This window comes from Xenopus laevis, chromosome 1L (assembly GCF_017654675.1).
Source record: "Xenopus laevis strain J_2021 chromosome 1L, Xenopus_laevis_v10.1, whole genome shotgun sequence".
Taxonomy (NCBI): domain Eukaryota; kingdom Metazoa; phylum Chordata; class Amphibia; order Anura; family Pipidae; genus Xenopus; species Xenopus laevis.
The window spans coordinates 149,713,418-149,736,357 of NC_054371.1; the positions used below are offsets into that span (position 1 = coordinate 149,713,418).

At 38.9% G+C, this 22,940-nt stretch overlaps 1 protein-coding gene across 2 annotated transcripts in view; it reads right to left on the bottom strand.

Annotated features, from left to right (window-relative positions):
• LOC495229 (methylglutaconyl-CoA hydratase, mitochondrial) overlaps positions 1-22,940 on the bottom strand; it is a 133,187-nt gene that overhangs the window by 10,686 nt on the left and 99,561 nt on the right. For both annotated transcript variants that reach the window (XM_041564753.1, XM_018259303.2), the window contains exons 7-9: positions 6,065-6,252; positions 2,017-2,067; positions 956-1,003 (exon numbers count right to left, since the gene is read on the bottom strand). In XM_041564753.1, coding sequence (XP_041420687.1) covers positions 956-1,003; positions 2,017-2,067; positions 6,065-6,252 — 287 coding nt within the window. The remainder of the gene's footprint in view (positions 1-955; positions 1,004-2,016; positions 2,068-6,064; positions 6,253-22,940) is intronic.

Here is a 22,940-nt window from a genome sequence, read left to right on the forward strand (position 1 = left end):
ACCATTTGCTGATTTTTGTGTAGGAGGTTTTACATGATAAAAAACAATAATTCTTTCCATGCAAGAGATAAACAAACAACAGACAAAACAATTAAGCACGCCTCTGCAAGTAATCAAATCTGCATTGTGCAGTCTGTTAAATATATCCCATAGTATCAGTGAGCTAAGTTTTTTATAGCCTACAATAAAATAGAATTTACCTGGAAATTCATTGTTTCTTAGTTTTGTATATTGCTACTTCGCTAAAATAAATTCAGTTATCAATATCCATTTTATCTTGTGACAATTATACTATCTAGGTCCAAGGAACCATAGAGTGACAAATGCAGTAGGTAAAGATCTGACATTTTCACATTAAGATAATCATAAATGAAAAGGTCTGCTTGCTAGTCTAGATCTTACTTTAAAAGAAACTGTTGGCCAAATTGGGATGTTCAGTTTGTTTGGTTCTTCAAAACAATGACGGAATCATATAAGAGGGCATGCAAACCCATCTAGTTTCAAAGTCCAACCAATAGAATTCCGGTTGCCGGTACAAATTACTGATACCCTCAGTTGTACTACATAAAAACATTCAGGGGCTGATTTATCAAAGGTCGTTTTTTTTACCTCGAATGAACTCGAATGGTATCTTACTTAAGAAAAAACTCGAATGTGAAAAACCCAATTCTCAGAGTTCGAGTCCCGCAACCCGAAACCTTGAATTGATTGAATTTTTGGCAAAACAAAAATGGAATTGCTCAAATCATTCGAGTTTTTGGACAAAACTCTCCTTCAGACTGTTCACCTCTTCAAATGACAGGATTTAGGTGGCGTATTTTCGGATTTATGCAATTTTCAGGGTTGAAGTATAATAAATCTCAAATATTCAGGGGTTTTTTTAACACGAAAATGTGAGGTTTGTCCAAAAAATACAACTCGAAAAACGTAATTTAAAAAAATATGGGGTACATACCTGAGCATAGCAAGCTTCTTCTATTGCTAAACCAGTTGCCAAGTCTACCTGTAGAAAACAGTCATTGCTCAGTTATATTATGGTATTATCATCATTTCAAAAATCTTCAAAATACATTTTAGTAATGTACTTGCTCTATAGGCTCCCAATAAACACAATAAAAAGAAATATAAAGAGAGGGGTAAAAGGTCTAAAACTAGCACATATAGGGGCCGATTCACTAACTTCGAGTAAAGGATTCGAAGTAAAAAAACTTCGAATTTCGAAGTGTTTTTTGGGCTACTTCGACCATCGAATGGGCTACTACGACTTCGAATCGAAGGATTCGAACTAAAAATCGTTCGACCATTCGACCGTCGAAGTACTGTCTCTTTAAGAAAAAACTTCGGTCCCCTAGTTCGCAATCTAAAAGCTACCGAACTCAATGTTAGCCTATGGGGAAGGTCCCCATAGGCTTTCCTAACTTTTTTTGATCGAAGGATATTCCTTCGATCGTTGGATTAAAATCCTTCGAATCATTCGATCGAAGGAATAATCCTTCGATTGTTCGATCGCACTATTTGCGCTAAAATCCTTCGACTTCGATATTCGAAGTCGAAGGATTTTAATTCCCAGTCGAATATCGAGGGTTAATTAACCCTCGATATTCGACCCTTTGTGAATTGGCCCCATAAAGTTGTGCGTCAAAATAAAAAGACGCGCGTCAAAAAAATTCGCCCATCCCTATAAATAACGAAAGCAAAAGGAAGGAAAAGAGAAGAATTTAGAATGGGATACAAGGGTATGGTAGAGCAGAAAAACCCCCAAAGATTAGACTTGGTGGTTTGAAAGACAAGAAACAGGGAGCACTCAAATTCAGGGTAATAAAGAGAAAACAGAAAGGAAAGGACAAAAGAGGATAAAAGAAAGGGGAACAGTTAATAAAGGGGAGAGAAAAAGATAATGGTCAGCAGAGATGAAAAAAATAAACAGAGTAAAGTAGAAAAGAAAAGGGTAAGAGTGAAAGAGCATAGAAGAAAAAATAACTCTTATTGGAATCAAAATAGTGGAATAAAACTTACTTCTATGCCTTGGTTAATTGCTAATTTAGCCATTCGCAGTGCAATAGGTCCCTAGGAAGTAAAAAGGAAAAATGAGCATGCAAGAGTAAGAAATAACAGGACAAGACATATTAATAAATCTTCCAGTAAGTGACCAGAAAACCAAGCAAGCTAGCATACATATAAACATACATTCACTTGTAGTGCAGCTAATTTGACGAAGTTTATAGAGGCTGTAACGTATTTGAGAAAAGGAGTGCACATACCTTAAATACATTTTCATTGTCACATACATTTCTGCAAAGGTATGTGCTTTCATATAACAGATTATAGTTTGCAGCTATTTGGACAACTTTGTTGCATATACAAGGCTGCTTAAGTGTGAAGCCTTGCATACTATGAATACTTAAATAAACTGATATTCTGGAGGATTGACCAATCGTTTCTGTGGCTTTTAGCATCCTATTCCTCTGTACTATGTAACGTGTAATAAGCAGTTCTGCTGCTTGATGGATTAAAGGAGTTGTTCACCTCTCAAACACGTTTGTAAATTATTTTCAGATTGTCCACTCGAAATAAAGACTTTTTTCAGTTGCTTATTTATCATTTTTCCAAAATTGAAATTTAATGTTCTTGTCTCTGGTGTTTGAGTCTGGCAGATCAGTAATTTAGGTGCAGATTCTGGACTGTTACAATTTGCTACATTAGTTGATACATTTCTCAGCAGGATCTGTCAAATATTAGCAACTGTTGTATCAATTATAACAGCTGCCTTTAATGAAACTTGGGGATTCTGCTCAGCAGGTGCAAAGATAAGAACAGTTTACAGAGTTGGTGAACCCCCTCCCAGAGCTGCTTTAGAAAGACATAAGAAGGTGAAAAATGAAACTTTAAACTTCAATATTAGAAAAATGACCACAAATAGAAAATAGAAGCAATTGGAAAAATCTTTTTTTTTGGTGAACTATCTAAAAACAACTGAAAAAATGGAATGTTAACAACGAGTGATGTGGGAGCTGGCCCGATACCCGCCGGTGGTTTCGGGCCGACCTCAGCACTCCATTTGCGGGTTTGGGTTGAGCTCTTCTGCCTATTCTCCCAGCCCGTGACCTTACACTGCCAGCTTCTGTTTTTATAGATGCCATGCCCTGCCCCTTTTGTGACATCATTGGCGGGTCGGTGCAGGCCTATAGAGGGGAGGAGCCAGGTGTGGGCAGGCTTAGGTCGGGTGCGGGTCAGGTTAAGAAAGACTTTTTTTTAACTGCCGGGAATAACTGGCCTGTTGTCAAACATGTTCTCCTTCATCAGAAAGTGTTCATCAACCAAATGAAATTAAGCTCCATTTTATTTAATATATATATGTATAATGCATTTTTGTATCATACATTTTGAATTATACATTTCAACCTGCCAAAAGATTAGTCAAATGCACACACATTATTTTAAAGAACAAGCTGAATTTTTTTTAAATGAAGTAATGAATGTACTTGGCAGAAGGTCTGGAGGCCTTGGGGCAAAATGACATACTTATGTGGATGAACACATTCAAGTGTGTTGCTCAGTTGAAGGTTATATAATTCTCTTGGCTCTTAAAGCTGTTTCATCTTGATTCCCTTGAAAAGTATTAACAAATATTTACTTTAACCCTTTGAGTGACCCAATTATTTAAGGTCAGACTAATACAAATATCAACATAATCCCAGACTGTCACTTTTTAAGTGGTATAAAAGTCAAAACCCAATGCTGTGCTGCTTTGTTTGCCACACCAGTTGGCATGATTATAAAACTGAGGAATACAGTACCTGCAAAGTTACTAGAAAACGTGTGTAAAAACTAAATAAGTACAATACGTGTACACTGAAATGGACTATATGCAAGTTGCTTATGCATAATTACTAATAAACTTGTTTAGCAAGTCAACTGATATTGTATTTTTTGTTGTTGTCAGTACAAGTATGGGACCTGTTATACAGAATACTCGGGATCTACGGCTTTCGAGATAAGAGGTTCTTTTGTAATTTGGATATCCATAACTTTAGTCTACTAAAAAAACATTTAAACATGAATTCACCTCAATGGAGTTGTTTTGCCACCAATAGGATTAATTATATCTTAGTTGGGATCAAGTATAAAGTATAGTTTTATTATTAAAACTATCCATGAGTCCATGAGAGATGGCCTTCCCATAATTTGGAGCCTTCTGGATAATGGATCCTATATATACACACACACACATATATATATATTTGTTCTGTTAGTACCCACACTCTTCCTCCAAAGATTAATGGTGGGTGCTGTGGTCAAAATGTAATATGCAGCCTTCAAAACGGACCAGCACTCCAAAAGTTCTTGTGATCAAAGATTTTATTGAATTTATACATCACTTGTGTAACCAGCGTTTCGGCCAACATTGGGGCCTTTATTAATGTTGGGTACATGAGTGATGTTTTAATAAAACCGTTTGATTGGAGTGCGGGTCCATTTTGAAGGCTGTATATATTATATATATGTATATATATATATATATATTTATATATATATATATATATATATATATATATATATATATATATATATATATATATATATATATATGGATATAGAGGAGCACTCACAAAACAAAAACACAGCATGCCTGGGTGCAGGTAAACTGTGTACAAAATAGCGAAAAAATACTGCACTCAACAGGCTCAGTTAGAGTAACTGATTTTAACAGAAACACAACAGAAAGTATATCTAAATATATATATGTGACACATTTTACACCAAATTGTTGATTTTTATTTTTTTTACCTAAAATTAATGTCACACTGTTAGAAATAACAAGTGAAATATTAACACTGATACATTAATTATATATAAAGTATATCTATATATATATCTATGTGACACATTTTATACCAAATTAATGTCACACTGTTAGAAATAACAAGTGAAATATTAACACTGATACATTAGATAGGGGTTGGATGGCTTTATGGCAAGTGAGGGAATACAGGATTATGGGAGATAGCTCATAGTACAAGTTGATCCATTGACAAGTCTGATTTTCCTCCCCTTTATATGGGGTTTTTTGCCTTCCTCTGGATCAACTAGCAGTTAGGCAGGTTAAAAAAGTTAAAAGCTTGAACTTGATGGATGTGTGTCTTTTTTCAACCTAACCTACTATGTTAACACAGAATCTGTTGCTTACTAAAAGATTGATTATATATTGACTGCTGCTATTTTATGTATTTTTATGCAACACTGCATAGTTGCAGGCTTTTACTAAATAGTAAATGCCCAATATCACCTAAAGTGTTCTTAGTTAAAGGTTCAGAGATGGTGGAGAAAAGTGATGACTGTATCTCTCTAGGATCTTTTCCATGGCTGGGGTTGGACTAACCTCACCATTTAGAGCAGCTATAAATCTTTTTAACAAACCAAATGATTTTTTACGGAGTGTACAGATGAACATTAACATTTGCCCAAGAAGGACAACACTGACACTTCAGTCAAAGCAGTTATAAGGTTGAGTGGTTATGTGTGTTCCATTTTTAAGGAATAGTTCAGTATAAAAATAAACACTGGGTAAACAGAGGCTGTGCAAAATGATAAATGTTTCTAATATGGTTAGTTAAGCAAAAATGTAATGTATAAAGGCTGGAGTGACTGGATGTCTAACATAATAGCCAGAACACTACTTCCTGCTTTGCAGCTCTCTTGGTTTACACTGACTGGTTACCAGGCAGTAACCAATCAGTGACTTGAGGGGGGGGGGCACATGGGCCATAACCGTTGCTTTTGAATCTGAGCTGAATGCTGAGGATCAGTTGCAAACTGTAGAAGCCACACACCCCACATCACCAGAGCAAAATTATCCTTCTGGTGCCCAGCGATAGAGGAATCGGAAACCTCACAACCAGGCACGAGAAAATTTACTGGCACACATGATTTAAAGCAGCAGGGCGAGTCCTTGCAATTTTATTAATGCAGTGCAAAGTGCAACGTTTCAGAGCCACGCCCCTTTGCTTGATAAAGGGGCGTGGCCCTGAAACGTTGCACTTTGCACTGCAGAAATATATTGTACCTGAGGTGTGAATTCACGTGCTAGTGCAACAGCTCTTTTAAAAGCTGCATCACCGGCATCATTCTGCTCCACCACGTGACTGACCAATCCCAACGACTTGGCTTCATTTCCATCTAGTACACGAGCAGAGAAGATGAGCTCTTTTGCCAAAGCCACTCCCACTGCACGTGGTAGTCTCTGTGTTCCCCCTGTAAAAGAGAATGATAAATGCAAACACAAAATGTTAATTCTATTGGATTTGCAAAAATATTGTAGGTATATTTGGATCTAAAAAGAGACAGTGGATGAAATATTTATAAAAAAAAATCAACCATAACCATATAATATTCTATAATATGTATTTCCTACAGTCCCACAAATCCACACCTACAAAAAAAGTTATAAATAATGAATAAATCAGTTTTTTTTAACTATTTATGTAACAGAAACATAGTGGAATTAGGGTACAGCCAGATAACTGGATTATTTTCATAAACACACAAACACGACCCAAGGTCAATCTTATACCATGCAGGTCAAACTAACCACTGATATATAATAATAATAATGTCATATTACCAGTTGAACAGCAGCACACATTGCCCAGCAAGACTAATATATTGTAACATTTCTATTTTCTAGGTTGAGGCTTATATAAAACAAGGAGACAGTGTCGTTTCTGATTATAATGAAATTATAAACTGCTGGTTTATGAGATGCAAGTCAATTATACATCGGTAATCAAATCCAAGAGCACCATTCTCCCTTCTCTCAACTGTCCATGTACTAGATACACCATCCCTCTATATATGTTTTTCCATAAAACCCATTATTTAATCATTGCAGGAAAGGGGATTTGGCTCAATAATATAGGGTTCCCTTAGACGTCTATGTACAACTGAAGTTGCTGGAGATGGTCAAAGGAGGATTCCCAATTTTTACACTTAGGAATAGCCATCATAATATGGATTAGATTCGAAGTGACTCCCAAAACATTTTCCCAGTCATCAGAAAAAGGAATGCTTATCACATGATTCTTTAAGCCTTGACGGCAAATGAGCATATTATACTGAATACCACTATTTACTGATTTAATCTGAACTAACATTTAACTAGGTTTAAATACTCATCATTGCATTCCGATTTTTCATTAAATCGATAATGAAAAGTGAATATTTATCATAATGATTCTACTTGGCATTTCAGAGAATGATCTTGGCATAAAATATGCTATAATTTTCTCGAGATTTCAAGACTATTTCCCTTGTTTTTGTTTCACAGCATTCTGTGCTCCTTTCTGTACATACTTAACCCTCCTGTACGAGTTCTGGAATGTAAGAGAATTCATAATTAAGTTAGAGCCTTTTGAAGATTTTGTTGCAAGCACCTGTTTCAACATGTAGCAAACATTAATAGAATAAGTTGAAATTTCCCTATAGCTGGAACGAAATTTAAGACGTGCCTTTGGCTGCAGATTGGATGAATCCATCCTACAAAATCAAGCAAATGAAAAAAAAAAACTATTCTCAGAAAAACGCAGAATTTATTCTACAACACCCTATTACAAAAAAAAGCAGCATAGGATGCCAAATGATCTCCACTTTCTAATCCTAAGAGTTTATTCATCAGCAACCCCCGCCCCCATCAAACTAAAAAGAGATGAACTAGATTATGAAGGTTACAGTTTAGACTACCTGACCTGACACCACTTTCAAATATATTAATACTTTTGCAGGTGCCATTGTCACCTGCCAGGAAACCTTTAATTTACTGTTAACAATACAATAATGATTTAAAAGACATAATACAGAGAAACTAGACCGGCCCTAAGGCCTACGCCAGTTTTCCCTCCAGTGTATTATAGCCAGCAGAGAAACACTATATGCCCTCCTATCATTGAAATTAATAGAAGCAGATTGCTGTAGCTTGTGGCAAGTGCTTTACAACCTAAAATGCTCAAATATGTATTTATGGGACAAAACATTAAGTAGGCCATTAGCCTTAGATGTGGTCTTAGTTGAATTAGGTTAGTTGAGTTCATGTCAATGGCAGGTAGCACAAGGGCTTATAAAACATTCTTCTGCAAGCTGTTGGCCTTCAGAAGACACTGATATACCATCACTACAAATACTTTACATATTGTAACATTCAGAAGAGCCATGTTTTGTGAATCCAGGGTATAAACTATTCAAAATATGCCCTAGTTCCACAGGAAACATACAAAATATCCAAGGTATTGAGAACATTTAAGGAAGCATGACATATTAATGCAAATTAATAAAGCAGACAGTAAAACAAATGTAAAATAAATAACTAGTGAATTTATAAGGCGGGGGGGGTATATGTATTAAAATACACAAGTTTCAGTAAACTAATCAAATGAAAGCTTAATGACAATTTAAGAAAATTACCAATACCACACAGGTTGCCTTTGCTATGGTTAAAATAAGAATATGTTTAGCATAGCGTGGGAGCTATGGGAAACATTATCTTACTGTTCTGAATCTATGCCTATAGATATCCATAAGGACTTGTGACTGTACCCCAGATTACTTCAGACTTTACCGTCTTGGCTGCTATGCCATGGCACATGCTATGTTCTTGTGGGGCGATATGATACAATAGGTGGGTAATGAGAAATTAATTCAGCCAGCCCGAGACTATGGCTGCTTTGGCAACAGAAAAATGCAACATAAGTCTGATACACATTTACATATATAAATGGGTTAGGGAAACTTAATATCGATGTAAGATCCTTACTAATTCTACTCCACCTATGCCACAGGAGACAATAAAGATAATGACATTGATAATGATAAAACATGTACATATAAAAATAATACATATGTTAATGCAATTAAAAAATAGATGAAGGAATTGTGGTATAACCCTTCTATATATACTTGGACTGTGGTCAAATACAAAGTCCTCATAGTCTGATGCCTATGACCACAGCATGGGGTTTATTAAAAAACAAAACAAATTCAATATGCTAGGGTTTGGGTTGTTTATTTTTAGAGTTGCTGTCCCAGTCATGCTGTCCAGTGCACTGTTACTGTTTTGGAATAAACATATAGACATTATGGCACTAAATATATATATTCTCAGAACTGCAAGAGAGTAAACTAATGAACACTAAAAAGTACATGCAATACCTGGCTACCCACTAGTATTTGAGGCTGTCACTTGGCAATTAAAAAGCTGCCATACTGTTCTAAGCTTATATTCTTATATCATATTGCAATCAGTGGGTCAGCGTGAGGTGTGTTATTGGACTTTACCCTTCTCTGATGTCATCAAGTTATCAGTGAAACTGAATGTCCTAGATAACTTCTACTGCCACTGCCACTTGTAGTTACTACTTCTTTTATAAGCCACTTCTGCAATTATCTTATATATTCATGACACTATTAAATACACAAATTTCAGGTTGTGTGCATGTGTGTGGACCTAATTTCTTATGCTCCTGGCACAAATTCCCTTTCCAGCCGTATATTTGGTAATTTCAATTACTCATGACCTTGTTTTGGAACAACTGGGGCCCTAGCGCAGAATACATGACTACACATATCAAGAATATGCTTTGCTGTAACTCAGCTCTTTGAAATTCTTCCCAGAAATGGTTATCACCCTAGAAAATCTGCAATGGATCTAAGCATGTCTGTGAATAGACACATTAAAACTACATGTACCATGTCACTCACCTATGTGATTTTCCTTAAAAGAATGATGCTGCATTTTATTTTAAACACAATCTTAGATACACAGGAGTGTATGAGTCCCCTTTTATCGTATCAATGTTCTATCGTAAAAATGATGTTTTTTCCTTTGCAAACTCTTCCATCCCTCATGCACACATCCAGTAGAAATGAAATGAATCTAATATCAGCAAACTGGAAATATTCACAAGGAAAAGTACCTATAAGCCAGCCAACACAAAACCATTAATTGTCCTAGAGTCAAAGATTTCCTAGAAAGTTGCAACACATTCATGGCATAAGCACTTCTTTCTACAGAACTGCAAATCATTTACCTCTGGTCAAGAACAGCTACTTGGCCAACAGCCAAAGCTAAAGCTGCAAGAAGAACATGCATTTAAAACTCAAACCCCTCATTTATTATAATTACATCTTTGTTAAAGGTATAATAACCTCAAAATATTTTTTTAGTGTTAAGTTCATAAGTTTTGTGTTCTCAGGCACTAACCAGCTATGCGCTAATGGTAATAATTATGAAGCAGCAATTTATTGCTGCAAATCGTGATCCCACTGTATCCATATAAGAAGGACTGCCTTCACTTCTTACGAGAAGAAACGATGGAGGACAAACTGTCTTGAATATGAGCATAACTACAGAGGACCACAGATAATACTAATTTGTATTAAAAACATACTATAGAGCAGCATGCTGCTCATCATCTCCTTGGATTTTGCTTCCAGTGGCCTCAAAGCAGGTGCTTACTTTTGAATTCCAGGCTTGGAGGCAAGTTTTGGTTGCATAAAAACCATATATATTGCCAGACAGAGCCTCCCGAAGGCTTCCAGTCCACATAGGGCAACCAATTAGACAATCAAGCCTTTAGTTGTCAACACCAGGGACATTTTTCATGCTTGTGTTGCTTCCCACTTCTGAATGTGGCTCATTGATAAAAAAAAAGTTGGGGACTCCTGCTATAGAGCACCACACAGATCTCAATGTGTGAAAGATTAAATGGGTCTTTTATAAATGACATTTTACCTTTAACATTGAATAAAAAAATATCAATTTTTGCACTTACTAATATTATGTTCACATTACTTCATAGCTATAGGTTTCACTAACAAGTAAACAGTTACAAAACCATATTACACAACAGTTTTATCTGATGGGAACAGCATGAAATTCTCCTGAATACCAACAGCTCAGTAAGATGAAGCAATAGAAGTTAACTGGAAATGAATTTACTGCTTAGCTAAAAGGCCCTCAGCTCACTGACCTCAAAATTGGGAGAAATGCAAGAAAATGCCTTTGCAGCATTTATAGACTGTAACTATACTTTGTACATTCTTTGTGCTAGTTTACTGGAAGTAATGCATATACAAGTATATACCTGCAAGTATTTTAACTTTGTCCACATGTTCAGATGTTCTTTGCCTTTGTGGCCCCTTAAAAATATTGATTTGGCTGGTCAACTTCAGGTGTGACTGTACCAAAGCTGATAGGCCAAAGCAGAACACAGGACTGATTGATCGCCAAGTTTATGTATTAGGTCATCAAACAACCTAGATATTCACAGGTTTAAGGCTAGTGACCCAACTACTTGGTCTATGGGTTGAACATTATAAGGCTATACAACTTGTACCCTATGAATCATCCATACCTTAGCCAATTTTTGGCTGGCCATACATGTATTGACAGCTCATTTTATGTCCCCATGACCAGGGCATCTGGTTGTCACTATACACTACAAAACCATTTATTTCAGAGCACCAGGGGACTTGGGAAAAGGTGATGGATAGGAAGGAATCAGAACAAAGATTGTTACGATATATTATTATAGACAGTAAATAATGACTTTTAGCAGAAATCAAATCAAATAACTGGTATTTTTATCATTCCAATCATTATATCAAGTCTGAGTTACGGTACTAACTTTGTTTACCACTAATTACTACACAGCAGGACTGTAATGTTTTCTTTCACAGAAATGTTTGAATTGAGTCTGTAATATCACACAAATAATGTCAGTATTATTATCCGGCACTGGAAATGAAGAGGTGGAAAAACACATATAGTTATCCCCAGTTGTTTCAGTTTGCATACAAATTGAATCACCACAGGTATGGCACATTTGCATGTCACCTGAAAATAAAATGTTTGTCTACAATGGAAAAAAACAATTGCAGACCGTTTTCTTGGTGTCACATAGCCCCGTACAGAGATGCAATTGAAACCATATTTCTCACATGTTACTTGATTTGATTGTCCCATACAATTGCCTTATGGTCTGGACCCAAAAATGGCTTGCCTTGCTGTTCTGGGTGGTCAACAGGATCCCATTTCACAAGTTGAACAATCCAATATCATTAATTTGTTGGTAAACATGGTTATAATTAGAAACATCCTTCAGTTGAGTCCCAGTCTGGGTCAAATTCATAAATCAATACAAATGAATGGATTTTAGGAAATAAAGATATTCTGTGCTTTTACCATGCTGTAGCCACAATCAAGAAACCCACACTGACAGTGACTTAAGCTAGCCATAGATGTTGAGATTTTTAAAAGATCAGATCCTCATTGAGAGACCACGATTTTCTCGATCGTACGAATTGACCATCAACTAAAAAGACCAATTTGCCAGGAAAACAAAGGGGAGCTGCCTGCTTGGCCCTGCAAACATAGACAAATTGTTCTGGGACCAACAAAGATTTTTTGACCTGGCCGATCAATTTCCTGACAGATGTCGGCCGAAAAATCGTAAGATGTACGATCGTTCGAATCCCACTAACCGCACAATAATTTCGAAGGATTGGTTGGACTTCCCTAAAATCGGTCGTTCGGCATGAAGAATCGTCGCGTCTATGGGGAGCTTTGCATAATGTACATACAACAGACCTTTACTGTTGCCCTGGATTCATGTACTAGCAAAGAAAAGGGTTCAAAATTGTACGACTTATAACACTTTACACAACGTGCTCAGGGAAATGCTCTGCAATTTACTAACGGTGAAGCTAATTTTTCAGATGAATTTGTAAATCAGGCACAGATTACGTTCCCGTTTTACTTGCAATACATTGCGTCATTTCCAGCACGTAAATGATCCTGCATGGATACAGCATTAGCACGTGCCAGTCAGCAAAACCCAAAAGGGAGCTCTGGAAGTAATTTCTGCTAAAAGCAGCTGTTAATTGCAGGGCTCCCTGAAATTAGAGCCCTATAGAAATCCCATTACAACAGGTTATCCCAGTCCTTTAAATTACAGAATGTTAGTAACATTTTTAAATACACAAATATTTTCTATCCTTGCTGGAACATGATCTAAATAATGTTGCGTCATTTACTACCTAGGTGAGGCTAGGTTTATCTGCAACCTCAGTTTACTGTTCCGAGGACTAACTAGATCATCAGATTAAACAGTATGAATGCTTCCTCAGATATGTTCAATTTAAGTTAGCATAACATTTTTCTGTGACTGATGTCATACAATGACACATGAGATGTGTCACATTCGGCACCCTAATTCCAGAACCAATGCTAGGCTCCCTGGACTCGGCTTTTGCTTCTGCTGCCGCCTTTCAGCTCGGGAGGAGCCCTCAGCTAATTGGATGCCGCAAGGTCTTACTAAGAGAGGAGCAGGGCCGGAACTAGGGGTAGGCAGAAGAGGCACTTGCCTAGGGCGCAAAGGCACAGGGGCGCCAGGCACGTACCTCTTCTGACGCCTTCCCCTAGCTCGGACCGCTATGTTCATTAGCTGTGGCCGCACTTCTACGTAGTTTACGCATACGCACTCGCACATTTTCTGCGCATCCGCACTCGTGCGGTTTCTGCGCATGCGCACTCGCGTGTCACTGCCTTCTGCGCATGCGCAAGCGGCGGGGGCGAAGTTTTGGCCGGGTTGCCTAGGGCGCCGGCCGAGTAGGCCCGGCATTGGAGAGGAGCAAAGCTAAAGGTTCTGGATGAGCAAAGGGGCAGAATCGCTTCACCAAGGATACTGGATGGAAGACAGGCCAGACAGACAATGTGGACAGCCAGGCCGAGCCAGCACAAGCAGATAAGAATAGTCATACAGGCCGGTTCGGTGCAGGCAGAGTTCAAGGAATGGTCAGACTGGCTAGGATCAGGATTTGAGAGTGTAGAATAGTCAGCAGGCAAGGGTCAGATTGGAGAGTTTCAGAATAGTCAGCAGGCAGGCAAGGGTCAGATTGGAGAGTTTCAGAATAGTCAGCAGGCAGGCAAGGGTCAGATTGGAGAGATTCAGAATAGTCAGCAGGCAGGCAAGGGTCAATAACAATAGATCAAGCAGGATTCACAAGTAATAAACACCCAGGATACTAACGAATAGAACCAACATCGGGCAATGAGTTTTCATTCAAAGCACCATTGTGCGATGCGTAAACCCAGAAGCGAGCGGCTGCGTGCACCATAGAGATACTGGCACAGGAGGAGAAAGACAGCATGCGGTGGTTGTCCCCGCTGGAGATGTGGCAGACGACCCTGCCGGCCACTAGACCACCAGGGTGAGTCATTACATGAGAGTATGATGGAAGATAAAAAGGAGAAACTTTCTCTGTATGAAAGCATGCTGCACACACACACATATATTTTAGAAAACAGTACAAAGCATGATAGCAAATTACATTTTATTAGCCTAGAAACATATTTTATTATACAGGCATGGGATCTATTATCTGTAAACCTGTTATCCAGAAAGCTCAGAATTATGGAAAGGACATCTCCCATAGACTCCATTTTTTCTATATATAATCACATTTTTTAAAATGATTTCCTTTTTCTCTGTAATAATAAAACTATACCTTGTGCTTGATCCAGACTAAGATATAATTTATCCTTATTGGAAGTAAAACCAGCCTATTAGGTTTATTTAATATTTACATGATTTTCTAGGTATGAAGATCCAAATTGTGGAAAGATTGGAAACCCTAGGTCTAGAGCATTTTGGATAACAGGTCCCATACCTGTAATTCTCCAGAAAATAATGAGTGTAAGTTTTGTATCAAAGTTTTGTAGCATAAAAAGCAGTTGATTTAATAGGAGCTTAAAAAAAATATGTTTTATAAGCCATCATGAGCCTGGAAGATGGGCAGGTTATTGGGCTATTTTCCTGTCAATGAATAACTTTACCTCAAAACCCATGCACCAATGCTCTTTGCAAATGTTTATTCGGGGTGCTACATGTTCTGTAAAGCACAATCTGAGACAAAGTTCTTGGAGAAAAAAAAGACACTTGTACATTTTCCCACAGAATTCTATATATTTGTGGTGGCTAGGAAATATTGCAGCCAGTGATCTGCTGATGAAATATAAAAATGCCATGGCCACAAGCTTATACTTCCTGGATGAAATTCAGGAACCTCCTGACACCAGAATGGCTTGGTGCAATAGTGTGGTAAGACATAACACAAAACAGACACTGTTGGATTTAAAATTAGCACAATGACAAAATATGGATACACAACTGTATTATCAGGTGAAGATTTATAGAGTAAATAACACAAAACTGCCTTTGACAATCATAGCCACTTAATAAGAGCTGACAAATTGCTCACTATCATCTCTAAATGCAATGGAAAGTGTTTTAATTACCACAGTATTCTGAGAGAACAAAATAATCATTTCCCATCATAGTCTAAGAGAAGGGCAGGTCTTTTTTTGATATGAGAGCAATAATAGCCATAAAACTCCAAAGCCTGGAGGCAATACATACATAAATAATATGGCCAATAACAACGAATGTACACAAACTGCCAACATTTCTTCCATTACAACTATAAAACACTCACTTGTGAGCCTATTATATAAATAGAGCTGGGGCTCGCCAATAAGCACCTTACATGTGTGTGCTTATTTAATAAAGAACAGCAGGTATTTTTGTACATAAAAGCAATAATAGCCAGAAGTACGTTGCTTAGGGTTGCCACCTTTTAAAAAAATCTCTACCGGCTGGTGGAGGGGGCGGGAATAAAAGGGCGGGCCCTGGCTTCAAAGGGGCAGGTTGTGACAATTAAGGGGGTGGATCCATGGTGCGTGATTGGCTGGGCCAGTCGTGACGTCAAAGGGGGCAGGGCCACATCGCGCTTTTGGACTCAAGGCAGCAGCAAAAAGGTAAGTTTTTACTAGGGTGCAGGCCACGGGCATTTGTTTGATGTATTACAAATTTACCGGCAGCTACATTGTCGGTAAATTTGTAATACCGGCCCCGGCTGGTGTTTTACCGGCTAGGCCGGTAAAATACCGGCCAGGTGGCAACACTAACGTTGCTCCTCTTTTACATAAACCATGGGTCAAAATATAATGGGGCTGATACAAAAATGTTATGTGTAAACTACATGGAAAAGTTTCCATCGAATGTGACTCAACTATAGGATGGCAACGCTGCTTACTGTGTCTTCATCCGTTAGATAAAACTGACTGACTTTTTTCATTAATGTAGATGCATAAACAAACTACACCATCAGACTTTATCTGATCTGACTTTACATTTTAGCTATAGGGGGATCCGATTTCATAGGATTCTACAAACGTCATGCTGTTGCATGGCAAAATCAGATAAATTCTAACCCACAAAAACTTCCAGTGTAGTTTTACCCTTAACTATACTACTGTCACCTAAGCAAACAATTATCTAAATAGGGCTTGGGTAAGTACACACTTTTTTTTAACACTAATAACTTAGAAGGCACAGTTTTCCCAGCAAACCACATATATGTTTCAGCATAGAAAGGCATGCACAGGAGCAGTGTGGGTTTGGCACTTGTGTATTACATGAGATGAGTATTTAATGATATAAGTTTATACCTGCAGAAGCTGTAATCATCCTACTAAGAAGGTCAGACATCTCTTGTGACCTGATTTCACAGCTTCTATAGACTTTTTGTCCAGAAGCAAAAACCAAGAATAGTATCAGCTTAAACATAAACTGTAAAATGTATGATTTTAATGTTATTGGAGGCATAAAGATAAGGGCCATTGCACTTTATCTTTAGTTTCACAAACATAAACATTTCAGAGGCCAAGTAATTTTGAGCTGATTTTGCAAGATAAAAATACATTCCAGGGGATTATCAGCTTCTGTAGCATGTTCTGTTCACATCTCAGAATATATCCACTGCCATGAGGTTCAAAACAACAGCCATTGTGTTAGAAAATGACTGTGCCTTTAGATACACAATTTATTTGTAATGTGTCTATAGTGCAGCTGTGTACTGTATGTTGCAGTGATAAAAGTGCAGTGGATTGTCATGTACTTTTCACAAGCCAAGCATGCACTGGCAGTTATGAAAATGTATACTGGCATGAAAGTTATAACTAGATGCAGTTAGTGTTATTTAAAGTGAAGCTATTACTCTTGGGCACATACATAATTATTATTTTAATATGGCTCTGTGAACCAGGTAAACTCTCTTGTGCTTCTGGTTAATAGATATATGGCACATGGTTCCACATTAAGGAGACTTTTGAAGATGATGGAAAGAGAAGTGTTACAGGTAAGTATATAAGGAGTATCCATTCATACTCTGGGCTCTCAGGGGTGATTCTGGCCTTTCTGCTGCCTGAGGCGAAAGCATGGTAATGCGCCCCCGTGCCACGCCCCATGTCAAGCCCTCAAGCCACACCCCGAGTCACGCCCCCACACACCATGCCTTTCTCATACAAGATAGGTAAATTACCCTTAAATGTGTTACCATGCTGTCCCTAAAGTTAATAAAGTATATGGATACTTTGTAGACTGTATTTTTTTAACCTAGAGACATTAAAAACCTTTAAATAATTATTCTACTATTAGTCAGTTATCACACAAGAAATGTACAGGAAATGTAGTGCTTGAAGGGAAACTATCATGGGAAAATATTGTTTGTTTTTTTAAAACACATCAGTCTGCACTGAAATCTGTTTCTAAAAATATTTTTTTTTATATTTCATTTTGAAATCTGACATGGGGCTAGACATATTGTCAGTTTCCCAGCTGCCCCCAGTCATGTGACTTGTGCTCTGATAAACTCCAACCACTCTTTACTGCTGTACTGCAAGTTGAAGTGATATCACCCCCTCCCTTTCCACCCAGCAGCCTAACAACAGAACAATGGGAAGGTAACCAGATAGCAGCTCCCTAACACAAGATAACAGCTGCCTCGTAGATCTAAGAGCAACACTCAATAGTAAAATCCAGGTCCCACTGAGACACATTCAGTTACATTGAGTAGGGGAAACAACAGCCTGCCAGAAAGCAGTTCCATCCTTAAGTGCTGGCTCTTTCTGAAAGCACATGACCAGGCAAAATAACCTGAGATGCACCGACACACCAATATTACAACTAAATACCCTTGCTGGTTCAGGAATTCATTTTAATATTATAGAGTGAATTATTTGCAGTGTAAACAGTGTAATTTAGAAATAAAAACGACACCAAAAAAATCATGACACAATCCCTTTAAGTTACAGTACCTTGCACTGTTAAAAATCCCTCTGAAGAACAGAGAGATGTGACAGGGTTGCTTCCATTGAAAGGAGAAGAGTCAAGCAGAATAAGTGTAGGATGATTGGAGATGCAGTAGAAACTGTAGCATTAATGGTACACTATAGATTATTACTGCATTATAACGTATTGGGGCCACAAGAAAATTAAGTAAATGCTGAACAAACTTATATTAAGGAGATGTAAAATTGAGGCATCACAGTGCATATCAAGGTTTCGAGCAGCAGTCTATTACACCGGCCAAAATGCCGCCCCTTGTACTGACCCACATTTTGTCGCCTGAGAGGAGATTCTCAGGCTGCCTCATTATAGAAGCGCCCCTGTAGAGGAGGATGGTATAGGTTTAGGAGGACAGGATGTTATAGAATGAGGAGAGGAGGTTGGTATTGGTTTAGGAGGACAGGATGGTATAGAATGAGGAGAGGAGGGTGGTATAGGTTTAGGAGGGCAGGATGGTATAGAATGAAGAGAGGAGGGTGGTATAGGTTTAGGAGGGCAGGATGGTATAGAATGAGGACAGGAGGGTGGTATAGGTTTAGGAGGGCAGGATGGTATAGAATGAGGAGAGGAGGATGGTATAGAATGTGGTGATGAGGATGGTATAGGTTTTGGAGGAAAGGATGGTATAGAATGAGGAGAGGAGGGTGGTATAGGTTTAGGAGGGCAGGGAGGTATAGAATGAGGAGAGGAGGGTGGTATAGGTTTAGGAGGGCAGGATGGTATAGAATGAGGAGAGGAGGGTGGTATAGATTTAGGAGGGCAGGATGGTATAGAATGTGGTGACGAGGATGGTATAGGTTTAGGAGGGCAGGATGGTTGTTGGCGTGCTTGGGATGCGCAGTTGTGAGAGGCGCAGAAATTTATATTGAGTTAAGCGCAAACCTTCCTATGCTCATCTTTCAGCCCCTGTACTACCGTCACTGCATCTCGTGATGGGTGCGATGTTGCCAGGCTCCCTGGTGTAGCAGCAATTATGTATCACACAGGGGGCTCATTCTCTTCTTGCGGCTTGCCATCTAGTCACAAGAGCTAGTTTCCTCTTCATCCTGACCCACCGGCAACAGACCCACAGCTTCTTGGAGAATAAACATAAAAACATTAAATCCGGGCTAGAAAGGAAAAGGCTGCCCAATGTACTGCTACTGGATAGGGAGGATTCTCATATCATATACACAACCCCTGAATAACCTCTTAACCTACCCATTACTCCTCAGGGACTTTAAATATCCTTATTATTACAGTTGAGGACATTGCCGTTTGCCGAGTCAGGCCGGACAGCCACTTCTGCCCCTGCCACAGCAGTGCTGAACAGCGCTCAATCGTACACAACCGATGACGCAACCAAGGATGCACAATCGCAAGCGCGCAACCAAGAAGACATGTGCGCTATCGCGTGCAAACACCGACCCACCTTTCACTGGCAAGTAGCACCGTACTCCGCACGGGACAAGTCAGGGCGGCAGCCGGGCAGCAGCAGGAGGGAACTGACAGAAGCTGAAGCCGCATTATGTGCGGCACATATTTACATTTGCCAAGCAAGTTTTTTTTTTTACCGCGTCCGCAGCAGAGCAGCAGTCTATTACACCCGCCATAATGCCGCCCCTTGTACTGACCCACATTTTGCCGCCTGAGGCGAGATTCTCAGGCCTCCTCATTATAGAAGCACCCCTGTGGGCTCTAATAACGCAGTATTTAGTGAAACACCTGTAACACAGCACAGTGTAATTTTAAAGGAGAATTCGACCCTGTAGAAAAAACCCTGTACCCCCCCACCCCACAAAGACCAGCCTCCCTCCTCCCCCCAACCTAACTACCCCCCTGGGGAAATGCCCCATACTTTATACTTACCCCTTGTCGCAGATTCTGGCATCGGACTGTCATCCATCTTCTGGGTTCTTGGTAAGCTGATTGGGAGAGTGGTATGTCGGTGCATGTACAGTTGGAGCAGGTTTGGACAACTGTGCATGCGCCAAATTGGATGGAAATTGCCGAAGCGCCAGAAGAAGACACAAACGAGGGTTAAGTATAAGGTATGGGGCATTTCCCGGGGGGGGCAGTTAGCCTGGGGGGAGGAGGGAGGGGTCCACGTGGGGGGGTATAGGTTTTTTCTACAGGGTTAAATTCTCCTTTAACATGAGAGGAGGGTAGAGGTAAGGCTTAAGATAAAAAGTACAATGAGTTCTTACATTTTACAAAAAAGGTAAACAGAATGTTTAACATAAAGAAAAGTTGTTGTAACTTATTATACTTGTATGGATAAATATATGTCTGCCCTTTCTGGCTAACAAATGTAAGCCCTATACTGATATATGACTAGTATTCTAAATATATCCACAGGACAAAGCAGTATTACCTACCCTATATCAGATTGGCACATAAACAACTACTATACAGTTTCTTAAAACAGTGAGGGTGTAAGGGACTGGTAGGGGGGCACTAAGGAGGAATAAGTAGGAAAGGTGAGTTCTTCAGGCAAGAGCTAATATTGTGTTAAGAGGAACAGGATGAATTGGGGCGAAGAATATGTGACTGGATGTAGACAGGAGTGAAACAGATCAGGACTAGGATGAGGACTCTGGGACAGAACTGGATGGTGTGGACATAAAACCAAGTCAGGATGGGGATGATCAGGCAGGGCAGCAAACAAGGAGTCAGACCAGACAGGACTGGAAACAAGGATTCAGACCAGCAGGACTGGAAACATGGAGTCTGACCAGACAGGAATGGAAACAAGGAGTCAGACCAGAAAGAACAGGAAACAAGGAGTCAAACCAGAAAGAACAGGAAACAAGGAGTCAGACCAGAAAGAACAGGAAACAAGGAGTTAGACCAGAAAGAACAGGAAACAAGGAGTCAGACAGAAAGAACAGGAAGCAAGGAGTCAACCAGAAAGAACAGGAAACAATGAGTCAAACCAGAAAGAACAGGAAACAAGGAGCCAAACCAGAAAGAACAGGAAACAAGGAGTCAGACAGAAAGAAAAGGAAGCAAGGAGTCAACCAGAAAGAACAGGAAACAAGGAGTCAGACAGAAAGAAAAGGAAGCAAGGAGTCAACCAGAAAGAACAGGAAACAAGGAGCCAAACCAGAAAGAACAGGAAACAGAGTCAAAACAGAAAGAACAGGAAACAAAGAGTCAGACCAGAAAGGACAGGAACAAGGAGTAAGATCAGCAAGAGCACAAGAGCTAGGGTCAGGCCACAGTGCTCCAACAGTAGCTAATGCTCAGTCAATGACTGTTTGGAGGGCTGGGCTATATATAGGGCTAAGTCAGCCCTGATTGGCTGACCCCAGCCTACCAATGAGGATTCTGGGGTGAAGAGCAAGCTTAGGGCCCAGATGACAAGGGAACAAGTACTTGCCAGCTGTTCTCCTGGCCCGGTGGTTAGGGCGAACAGCCAGCAACCAAAAACCAGGAAGTCCTGGGATCAAACCCCAGCAGAGCCTGTCAGAGGGTTTCCTTTCAACTCCCATGGCTCCCATGAATTTCTTAGCTTCAACTAAGCATGTAAACAAGAATTCATTATCTCTCTAAAATTCATCACGCACAATTAACAAAAATCAAGAAATGAAAACATCCACACTTGTCTGAAAAAGTATTTTGTAGGAAGTTTCTATTTCATTCAAATTAATAGAACATTTGTTCGGTCCTTCCCACATCCTCTCCCATGCCTTTGGGTTAAGGGTTCCCATGTTTTTATATATGATGGAGTTTGCATCATTAAAGACTGATAAAGCAAAGAAATAAGGCCTTTTGAGTAAGGGTAATCCACACATAATGTTTAAAATACAGAACAGGAGGGTTATGTGAGCTTTTTAAACCTCGAAAGAACTCACAACTTGCTTAGTTTCTAATATAAGGAAAAATGCAAATGGAAAAACTCAAATCAGCGAATTTGGGGTAAACAACCCGAACACGAATTGATCTAGTTTTCAGCTAAAACAAATTAGAGGAACATCATGAAGGCTATTAACATCTTCAAGTGGATGAAGGGAGCTCTGTCATTGACTGCTAAATGACATTGACAAGTTTTAGATGGTGTATTTTTGGAATCAAGCTATTTCCAGGGATGGGGTATACTAAATCTCAAAAATTCTATTTTTTTTTTGTTTAAAAAAAAAAAATCAAATTTTTCCTGAAAAACACAACTCGACCTTTGATAAATAACCCCCCTAATGTCTCTTATATGGAGAAAACAAATAAAGTACATCAAAAAATTTTTAACTGGGGTACTTCATTCCATCAGCTGCTCAACGCTTGATCCCCGTGATTAAAGCCATTCTTTTCTTGTAACCCAACAACTGTTACTGTTCTACACTGTACATGCTCATTACTTTACCTTGAATCCCACTTACGCCTTATCGAATGTAAATTAAGTACTCTATTACAATATTCTATTATCTATGACAAAGGGTATATGAAGTGATGTATAACTACATGGGATTTCACGGGTTCAACAGGCAGGCACCATAAGATTAGAAATGTAAGTAAACTAATTTGATTGACCTTGCTTTTGCTATTAACTTCAGTAATTCTGCCCTCCTGATGCTGATTTGCAAGGCTTCCATTTTTGCCCTCCTCTTCTGTAAATATATAGAACACCCACACAAAAGCACTTCATAAATGTGTCAGCTTAATACAAATAAAGGATAATAATAATAATGATAAGGAACTAATTCAGTTCACAGTTCTGTGTCAGGCTAT